The sequence below is a fragment of the Lycium ferocissimum genome, chromosome 10 (assembly GCF_029784015.1).
Source record: "Lycium ferocissimum isolate CSIRO_LF1 chromosome 10, AGI_CSIRO_Lferr_CH_V1, whole genome shotgun sequence".
In the NCBI taxonomy this organism is placed as follows: domain Eukaryota; kingdom Viridiplantae; phylum Streptophyta; class Magnoliopsida; order Solanales; family Solanaceae; genus Lycium; species Lycium ferocissimum.
In genome coordinates this window covers 43,916,999-43,928,185 of record NC_081351.1, presented here as the reverse complement: position 1 = coordinate 43,928,185, position 11,187 = coordinate 43,916,999, and the positions used below count along the sequence as shown (strand labels likewise).

Sequence of the window (11,187 nt, the reverse complement as noted above, 5' to 3'; positions counted from 1 at the left end):
GTTATGATCGTTGGAAGTAAGACCTTCTATAAACTCACTTGCAAACATGCCCCGTAGAGTGGCTTTCAACTTTTTTTTTTTTTCCCAACGACATTTCTTATGACTTAATTGGTTTTCAACACGCTTCCTATAACCCTTATATTGGTTCCATTATATTATCATGTCATGATTCAAGCTTCGTCCGAAGTTACGAGGTGTTACGGGGAAAGCGACTTCGAGTTTTGTTCTTTCGGATAAAATTGAAGCTTACTCCAATAGATAGTTGAGTTGTTGCAACAAGTGGAACCCCTGTTGCAACAACTATACAACTTGTCGTTAAAGAAGTCAATAATTTGTTGGAAGCGACTTCGCTTTTTGGTTACGTTTCGAGACAAAATTGCCGAGCTCATCGTATAGTTGAGTTGTTGCAACAAGTGGAACACTGTTACAACAATTATACAACTTGTTCTGACAAGTTAATAATGCTGGTTGAAATGGCCGCTTTTTGGGTTTTGTTTATACAAAAGCGAAGCCGACTCCAACGGATCGTTGAGTTGTTGCAACAAAGTGGAATAATTGTTGCAACAACTCACTCGATTCGTTAAAGGTTATTTATTTAACAATTACAACAACTTCATAATGCATTTGTAGAAGTTGCAACAACCACATTATATGTTGCAACAACTACAACAACTCTAAAGTTGTTGGAAAATCAAGAGATTTATACCTGTGTGAAAAATTGAAATAAACAACATTGTTGTACTTACCAAATGAATAAAAACACTTATGAAGTAATTGTCGTTGCACACCAACAAAATCAAAGAAAAAATTACAAAATCGGGGTCACGTTTTTATATATTATATATATAACAATGGCGGACCAAGAAGAAGAAGAAGAAGAAATGAGCAGCAGAATAAGAAGAAGAAGCAAGAAGAAGAAGAAACGAAGCAAAAAAGAAGAGCCAAAATGGTGGAAACGGCGCAGGCAAACAGAAATTTTAGCGCGTTTTTTTTGGCTCTGTAGGGTTTATATGGATTGGGTCAAAGTGTTAAAAATAAAACTTAGGGGCAAAGTGTAAAAAATAAAGCTTGGGGTTAAAGTGTTAAAAATATAACTTGGGAGCAAAGTGTAAAAAATAAAGCTTGGGGTCAAAGTATTAAAAATATAACTTTAAAGGTTCCTCAAAACTCCCTAATCACTAATTCAAAAATTATCACCCCTACTCAATTAAAAAAACTAGAGTTACCCCATCTCAATTTTAAAACCCATTTGTCACCAATAATTAAAAGGCCCTTGGAACTCTATATGGAAAGAATGAAATAATATGAAATAATTAGAAATCTCTACATATGAAACTTATATGTTACCTGATGTATTTCATAGGCAAAAATTTTATTCTAAATAAGTCAAAGAGTCAAACTAACAGCTTGGTCTTCTCCGAGGAACAGTTAAATTGAATATTGATTGCAGTGTCAAGGCTCAAACTGGATATGATGCTTTTGGAGGGATTGTTAGAGATGAATAAGTGAAATTGTTTGTGAATCTGTGAGTAAATGAATCAAACTACAACAACAACAACAACATACCCAATATATTCCAACAAAGTAGGGTCGGGAAGGGCAGAGTGTAGCAGACCTTACTCCTACCTTGAGAGGAAAGAGGTCGAAGTTTTTGATAGACCCTCGGCTCAAGAAAAGTTAATGAATCAAACGAAGAAGAAGAATTGAAGAACAATAAGAACACTAACTTGTGGATTCAAGAGAGATCATGAAAGAGAAGAGATAGAGAGAGAATTTTCATTATGAAAGATGAATTCACTAACTGACTACTACATTTGGTATATCAGTGTATATATACAGAGATTAAAGAAGCATAAGCTTTCCAAACTAACTTCTGGATAGGTGGTTAACAACTTAACCAAATTTTACTAATAAACTGAATAGGTGAAAAAGACTATCCTACCCTTCTAGATATAAGCTAACTTATTCTTTAACGCTCCCCTCAAGCTAGGAGGTGAGAAATTGTTATGAACCCCTAGCTTGGAACTTAAATAATGATGGTGCACTTTGTTCAATCCTTTGGTCAACAGATCTACAGGTTGATCAGAGGTTGAGATGTATTTAGTGACCACCAATCCTTGAACAATTTTTTCCCTTATAAAATGACAATCAATCTCAATGTGCTTTGTCCTTTCATGATATATAGGATTTGCAGCAATTTGTATTGTTTCTTTACTGTCTGAATGAATTTCTACTGGTTTTTTCACTTCAATTGCCAATTCCTTCATCAGTCCAAGAATCTATATATCTCAGTAACAGTTATTGCCATACTTCTGTATTCAGCTTCTGCTGAACTCCTCCAGACTGTGGTTTGTTTTTTTGATTTCCAAGTAATAAGTGATTCTCCAAGTTTTACACAGTAACCTGTCACGAATTTTCTGGTGTGAGGGCATGAAGCCCAATCAGAGTCACAGTAAGTTGAGATTACTGTGTTTGGACTGCTTGTTAGTAATATATCTTGTCCAGGTTAGTTCTTGATATATCTTACAATTCTCAAGCAGCATCCATATGGGATTTCTTTGGCTATCGCAAAAACTGGCTTAAGGTTTGAACTCTAAAAGATATGTCAGGCCTGGTCATAGTTAAATACAGCAACTTCCCAATCAGTCTTTGATAAACACTTTGATCAACCAATAGATCAAGTTTTCTCTTGGTTGAATCAGCCTCTGCAGTTTTTACATGATCATCATACTATTTAGTTGTGAGCTTGATATTTGTATCAATAGGAGTAATAGTTGGTTTTGCTGCACTTAACCATGCCTCAGAGATCAATTCAAGTGAGTACTTCCTTTGGTGCATTAGGATTCCTTTCTTTGATCTTGCAAACTCTATACCCAAAAAATACTTCAACTCACCTAGACTCTTCATTTTGAAGGTCTGATTGAGCTTTTCTTTAGTTTCTTCCACTGCTTGTAGACTATCTCCAATAATAAGCATGTTATCTACATAGATGAGCGCTATAGCAATTCCTGTACTGGTTTTTCAGATAAACAATGAATGATCCAACTCACTTTGTTTGAACTGGAACTTTAACAGTGCCTCTGACAGCTTGGCATGCCACTATCTTGGTGCTTGTTTTAGATCATACAGTGATTTAATGAGTCTACATACTTGATTCTCCCCCTGACCCTTAAATCCCTGTAGTAGTTCCATGTATATCTCATCATGAGGGTCACCTTGTAAGAATGCATTAAACACATCTATTTGATGGATGTGCCAATTGTTTTGAGCAGCCAAAGCAAGAACTGTCCTTATTGTTTTCATTTTCACCACAAGAGAGAAGGTTTCTTGATAATCTATCCCTTCTCTTTGACCCTATCCTTTTGCTACTAGCCTTGATTTTAGTCTTTCAACTTCACCAGTAGATTTGTACTTTACTCTGTACACCCATTTGCAGCTAATTGGTGTTTTTCCTTCAGGTAGACTTACTACTTCCCATGTGTGATTACTTTGTAAAGCATCAATTTCTGTCGTCATAGCTTCTATCCAACTTGGATCTGCAGCTGCTTCAGCATAATTTCTAGGCTTTTTTGTAGAAGACATGTTTGCTAAATAGGCTTGATAATGTGAAGATAGTCCGTCATATGATACATATTGAGATAAGGCAAAAGGAACTTCTTGTACATTTAAGGTGACAAAGTCTTTAGTCCAAATTGGTGGTTTTCTTGCCCTTCCAGACTTCCTTTGATCCTGTTAATTAGGTTGTTGTACTGCATCTGGCACAATATTTTGCACTTCTTCAGGAACATTTTCATTTCGCACAGCATTATGCATAATTTGTGGTGCACCAATCTGCTCAGCAACTTGTGTTATATCTTGCACTTGTAAGTCTGAGATTTCCCCCATAGCATCTAGTGTTTGCGAATCATTCAGTGCTGAGGACTCATTTGACACAGTGGTAGGTATTTGTAAAGGCATAACAGCTGAAGAATCCAACTCTACTTCTGTAGTTGGAAATATATATAGGCATATGATTCTGCTTTGCTTGTTGAAAAGGAAATATGTCCTCTGTGAACACTACATCTCTGTGTACAAAAAATACTTGATTAGTAAAGTAATACCAAATGTAACCTTTTTGACATTCTGCATATCCCATATGAATTGCTTGTCTACTTCTAGTTTTCAATTTATCAGTTTCTTGTATTATCTTAGCATGACATAAGCAACCTAAAACTTGAAGGTGTTGCAGTGAAGATTTTCTTTTATACAGTAACTCATATGGAGATTTGTTGTTTATAACAATACTTGGCAACCTATTTAAGATATACCCAGCAGCTTGAACACATAATCCCCAAAACCTTATAGGGATACACCACTGGAATCTAATAGCTCTATTTATTTCTAGTATATGTCTATGTTTCCTTTATGCAATTCCAATTTTTTGAGGAAAATATGCACATGATCTTTGATGAATTATGCCAAGTTTCTGAAACAATTCACAACATATAGTGTTAACAAATTCAGTGCCATTATCAGACCTGATCATTTTTACTGTTTTATCAAATTGAGTTTTAACAAAAGTGAGAAAATGTTTAATGATCACACATACATCTGATTTTGCTTTTAACAAAAAAAAAAAATCCAGGTCATTCTACTATGATCATCTATTACTGTCAAGAAATACTTGTTTCCATCAAAGGTTGGTACTTTGTAGGGACCCCACACATACATGTGAAATAAATCAAAACAAGAATCACTTCTACTGTTGCTAACAGGAAATAGAACTCTTATTTTTTTTGCACATGGACAAACTGAGCATTTATTCACAACTTCATATATAACATCAGTCTTTGAGGAAAATAATTTCTGTAGAACACTAGTGGACACATGTCCAAATCTTTTATGCCATATTTCTATATCAGACTTAGTACTAATATCTATGAGAGGTTTTGTTTATCTGTTGATTGCAATGCCTTGCAGCTAGAATAATGTCTTTTTCACTTGAACTTCCTGATAGTATGTATAGCCTATAGCCTATCATCCTCTCTACCAATCATCTTCACCTTCCCACTGAAGAGATCCTAAAAAACAAAGAAGTCAAGGCAAAAAAAAAAAAAGAAGAACATTGTAACTCTTTAGTAAGTTTGGCTACAGAAAGAAGATTAAACTTAAATTGTGATATATGAAACACATCTGTGATGGTGTTTTGGTTGCATAATGTACTTGCAACAGTATGAGTGGCTATAGATATTTATCCATTAGGTAAAAACAGTCACTTTGGATTTTCAGTTTTAGTTATCGTTTCTTTATTCAACATATTCAGGTCAGACATCATATGATTGGTGGCTCATGTATCAACTATCCAGTCTTGACTCTTGTCAGACACCATAAGTGCCATACTGGTACCTACATTGTTAGTGACAACAACATTATCCACTTCATCATTTATGCAATTGGTTATACCTGCAATATGTATAGAGTGAGTAGGATGTGCAGACGTCTCAGGATTCCTGTTAAAAAATTGCAGAATTTGCTGATATGCTCTCTTATTAGACTACAACGATCCATTTGTTGAGACTGATTCACATGTGAGCCTGATTGTCCTGTGCTTGGACAATTTCCTTTATGTACATAGTTTCCTGCACTTTCAACCATTGCATTATGAGCATATCCAGCACCAGTTTTCTTCTTGTACTTATAATCCTGGGGGTATCCAATAAGTTTCCAACAATTCTCTTTGGTATGCCCCTTAAGGTTGCAGAACTCACATTGAAGATTGTAGTTTACATTTGTATTCCTCCCATCCTAGAATCCATAGCAATATCAAAGTTTACTTGTGCAACTGTAGAATTAGCACCCAAGATCCCAGAAGTAGGTGCAACATTTTTCTGACTTTCATCACTAATCACTATAGAGTAGGCCTGATTAACTGATGGCATACGATTTATAAGCAAGATTTAGCTTCTTGTTTGCATATAAGACTCATTCAACCCCATCGGGAACTGAAACAACTTTAACTTCTGCAAGAACTTAACAAATTCCCTAGACTTATCACATTGACAAGAAGCTGGTGGAACCAGTGCATCAAATTCTTCCCGTAAATCTTTGAGTTTAGAAAAATAAACTAACACATAATTTGTTCCTTGACTTAGAGTTGCTATTTCCTTGTGAATGTTGAATGTTCTTGAACCATCCACTTTTTGAAATCTTTCACATAAATCAGACCAAACAGCCTGTGCACTAGAAGCATACATTATACCTCCCAGTAAGTTTTTACCCACAGAGTTCATTACCCAAGATAGTCTAATAGCATTGACCCTTTCCCAATGTTCTTCCATTTCAAGATATTTTTCTTTAGGGCACGCACCAGTAACTAATCCAAACTTATTTCTTCCTAACAGTGCAATTCTCATAGACCTATACCAGATAGCAAAGTTTTCTATTCCTATCAGCTGAAATGAAATAAGTTGGATACCACTTACATCGACAGAACTCAAGTATATCGGATGATTGTAATCCACACCAGACCCATTAGCAGTGTTTGAAGTGTTTCCATTCTCATTCTCAACTGTTTGCGAAACTCCATTTTCATCGGTAATCGCCATTGAAGCAGAATTTTCAAGATCATGAAAACTTCGAAATGAAAGAAATTATGAGTGTTGTTAGCGGAATTTCAACTACTCAATACGCAGAATCAAGCAATGAAGTGCTTATGCTTTGATACCATGAAAGTGTTTGTGAATCTATGAGTTAATGAATCAAACTAAGAAGAAGAATTGAAGAACAATAAGAACTCTAACTTGTGGATTCCAGAGAGATCATGAAAGAGGAGATAAGAGAGAGAATTTTCATTATGAAAGATGAATTCACTAATTGAGTATTACATTGGTATATCAGTGTGTATATATACACAAATTAAAGAAGCATAATCTTTGCTAACTAACTTCTGGATAGGTGGTTAACAACTTGACCACTTTTAACTAATAAACTGAATGGATAAAAAGACTATCCTACCCTTCTAGATATAAGCTAACTTATTCTTTAACAATAAAAAATGTGAATAATGGGTTATCTGGACAATAAGATGAAACTTATCTGGACAATAAGATGAAACTTACTTCAATCCTCACTACAACGCTATGGACCATTAAACAAGGACTTCAAGTTAGCAAAATGAGATATAAAGAATTAACCGTGGAAATGTACTCCAAGGCTATCGAAGAAGAGGACAAACACTATCACCCTTTTAGGTTATTATTGAAGACTATAAGCATTTGCTGGAGCCAACAAGAGTACTACTATTCATATTGGAGGGATACAGACAAATGTGCAAACTTTCTGATAAATGATGACCACAGACATGAAGAATATTTGATCATCTGAAACTTGCGCTCAAGGAAATAGAATTTTATCTCGCACGTAGCTTACGAAATATATTGAGTAACTTATTGTCTTTTCCAATGTACCAAAAACTGGATAGCTTTATTTTAAAGTTCTTATCTATTTTATTTGTTCTGTTATAGATTTAATGAAAAAATATTTTAGACATACAATAGCAGTATGCTTATGATAGAGCGATTTCGAGCTTCTGCGTGAAATTTATATTTTCAATCTCTCCACTTTGGCTTCCTTTATTTGAATGGTACTTTATTCGTAAAGAATGATCCGAGTTTCGACTTGAATTTTTGTTGCTCAGCAGACACCCCTCTACAATAATAAATTTACCGGTGTATCATAATTGCCTTCGAAACTTTTCTATAATCGTCAACCATTTTCAAAATGTGTATCATGATTGCCTTTGAAACTTTCTTATAATCCTCCAACGTTGTCAAATTTGTTTGATTGATAACATTAGAAATCCTATTTTCGAACAAAGGTATCTTGTAATTTTTCAATCAATGCTAGTGAGTAGGGTTGTACATGGACCGGATTGGTTCGGATTTTTTAAACACCAAACCAAACCAATTGCGTCGGATTTTTAAATTTATACACCAAACCAAACCAATAAAATTTGGATTTTTTTTTTTTTGGGAATAGTCTTGATACAAAATATATAACTTTTACTTCAAATATTTCTTTAGTCCTAGTAAGATACAACTATACAATTAAGGTGCAAGTACAAGAAAATAACGCAAAATGTGAGAAGAGTGATGACATTGTATTAAAATATTCAACAAAAGATAATAAAATCGGTTAAAACAAATATTGCTAATTAATAAGCCATAAAGAAAATGACCACAATCTAAAAACACTAAGTCATGCTAAAATAAATACTGCTAATAAGTATTAATTACATGACAAGAAAAAAAAACTTAAGTTATGTATTTTCACTCTCTAAACCAATTATGCAAAACTAAAGAATAGATATCCAATATTATTGTATTCGTAGTGGTAAATTGAATTTGTTTTGTTAGTATTAGTGTTGAGTTGGTTTTAGTTTGGACTTTAATATGAGTTACTAATATCCATATGATATAAAACTTATTGACATGCAAAATTCTAAGTTCAAGCTTGAATAATATGATAATAGATAAAAAAAAACTACAAAAAAATTTAAGAAATATTTATAAATTACATTACAAATAAATATTTTTATGTATAAAATATTTTCATTAGAATTGAATTCTGTTTGATTATATGTGATTGTATTCACCCGACAGAATCTAAATAGGATTAGAAAGAGAACTTCTTTTATTATTCGAACGTACCAACGAGTTATGAAATCGGATCGATAGCCTCCACCCGTGTTCTAGCTCGTCGGAGAGCTAGATTGCCTCAATTTTTTGTCTAATTTACTATTGGCAACGAAGTTCTTAAATGACTAAAAATTGAATACATGTAATGTCGGGTTGGTTTGATTTGACTTTTTTTTAGCTAAAACCAAATCAAACCAATTATGCTCGATTTTTTTTTTCAACACCAAACCAAGTCAAACCAAACCACTAGTCGGGTTTTTTTCTCGGTTTGACTCGATTTATCGGTTTGATGTGATTTGTCGGTTTACTTTGTACACCCCTGCTAGTGAGTAGTTATCAACCGTTAAGTGCATTTCGAGCCGTTAAGTGCATTTCGAGCCCGCATGCCAAGTTTCAACTTGGAATTTTGCCGCTCGGCAGCCCACTACTGCAATAGTAAATTTTGATTAATTTTAACGTGATTGCGTTTGAAACTTACTCCTTCAGTTCACTTTTACTTGTTATGTTTCGCTTCACGAGAATCAATTAGATTAATTTCATATTTAAAATTTAAATATTCGAAAACTATGCGAAAAATACTATAAGTTGCAATCATTCTCAATGAAAAAATAAATCTTAAAATGATGGTCAAACTCCATACAATTTGAATCTCAAAAAACGAAATATGACAAGTAAAAGTGAACGGAGGGAGTAAAATTCTTTGATCTCTGGAAACTTTAGGAATCATGTGTTTAAACGAAGAGACCTTGTCAAATGAATCAGTGTCTTGCGACAATATATCCAGTTTATTAGCAGACTACTTAGGCGTTTGGACATTAAAATAAATTCAAATAACTGTTTGGTTATACATTGTATCCAGCTTCTCGCTTCAACTTGAAGTTTGGTTTTTCAAGTTTGAAAACATGGAGAGAATCAAATTTTCACTGATTCTTTTTTCCACTTACAAACTTCAATTATTTCACAACTAAAATGCATGCTCAAACAAAAGTTCAACATACATATACCATCTTTTAACTTCAACTTCAGGTACTCTTTCTTTTCCTCGAATTTCAACCAAACCTGTGGCTGGAATGTTCTTTATAAGCTATTTAATTCTTCAAGTAACAACCACGAGGCCCGCATGTTTTTTCGAACCTATTGAAGAAGTGCTCAATCTGCTCGACTGCATTGTCCTCGCCCTGGCTGTCATTTCCTCTCCTTATTGGAACTAGGCTCTCCTTGTAATTGGAAACCCAAGAGCGACCATAGATAAAGTCCAGCTGAAACCCAAGATCTGTTATTTGTCTTGTTGTAGGGTCATATAGCACCAGTTGTGAAGTTTCATCTATTTGGAAAATCATCTTATCATCCTCCCCGACTCCACAAGGCAAATGAGAAACTTTTATTAGAGGTTGAACAGTAAGAACTTTGGTCCAACTACTCTCGTGTTGGTTCATTACCCACACATCATATATGGATGTTGGTTTACAAGGGTCAACACCAACTAAGAGAGCAAGTGAGTCACCGCGCAACATGAGCTGTCCCCACTGTGCATTTGGAAAAACTGGTCCTTGCATCTCCCCAAATTGTTCGCTGCACATGTCAAATGAGCATATGCGGCAGCTTTTGTTGTCTAGGCGCCCAGAGAGCCAATAATATACCCCATTGAGATGTGTGGCACCAATGGGATTGTGTAAGCTACAACAGTAAGGAAATTCAGTTTTCAGGTTCTTCCACGAGTTGTTGCGTAAGGAATAGACATTGACCAAGCAATTAGGGGAAACATCATCCCAAAATTTTTGAATCCATAGAACCTTATAATCTCGGGCCGACGGGTCAAACCCTAATGCAAATTGATAATTATGATCTCTGAATGGCTGAAGCTCAAAAGTCACAGGAGGCAGAGGCCAGAACTCTCTGGTGGCCGGATTCCACAAAGCCAAGCTATTATCATCTTCAGGATTAGGCTCCACTTTCTCCAGTAAGAATAGGCCATCAACTGGGCCAGCAACAGAGTTGAAATCAGTGACCCTCTGTAACGACCCGTTTGGTCGTTTAGCACTTTTATGCCTAACATCTCTAAAACACCCTTTTGTGGTCTAATTTTGGTATCTATAGCTTGCGATAACCGGTAATTCGGTTATTTAATTGACAAGAATTTTAGACCCCGTATTTTATACGTTGAGTGATTCGCGAAAGAATCAACGTGAGATAGAAACCTCGGATTTACTTAATATAAAAATATTATTGGAGATTAAGAATTACTTAAGTGTGGTGTTAAGTAAAAATTGGTGACAATAATAAGCCAACAAGAGCCTCAACATCCAAGGTAAAAAGGATGACTCAAGTCATCTAAAATAAGGCAAATGGAAGACATACAAGTGTGAAATTAAATGTTGATTCATCCACTACATTGTCAACATATTGTGGACAATTAAATTTGGAAGAAAACTTACATGATACATTCGGCTAGGGCTGAAAATTTTGGAGGAGAAAAAGTTGAATCATACAATTGAATATTTGAGCATCCACT

General features: G+C 34.7%; 1 protein-coding gene and 1 long non-coding RNA gene across 2 annotated transcripts in view; both read right to left on the bottom strand.

The window, feature by feature from the left end:
- Positions 1-4,766: 4,766 nt before the first annotated feature.
- Positions 4,767-6,409, bottom strand: LOC132034001 (uncharacterized). Its single transcript, XR_009408916.1, has 2 exons — positions 6,347-6,409; positions 4,767-6,297 (listed from the first exon to the last, which is right to left on the bottom strand). It is a non-coding gene; the product is annotated as an uncharacterized LOC132034001 (long non-coding RNA).
- A 3,045-nt stretch (positions 6,410-9,454) lies between these two features.
- The window catches only part of LOC132034002 (F-box only protein 8-like), a 5,148-nt gene continuing 3,415 nt past the window's right edge, over positions 9,455-11,187 (bottom strand). The window contains exon 3 of the mRNA XM_059424206.1: positions 9,455-10,687. Within this exon, the coding sequence (XP_059280189.1) occupies positions 9,764-10,687 (924 nt within the window). The 3' untranslated portion in view covers positions 9,455-9,763. The remainder of the gene's footprint in view (positions 10,688-11,187) is intronic.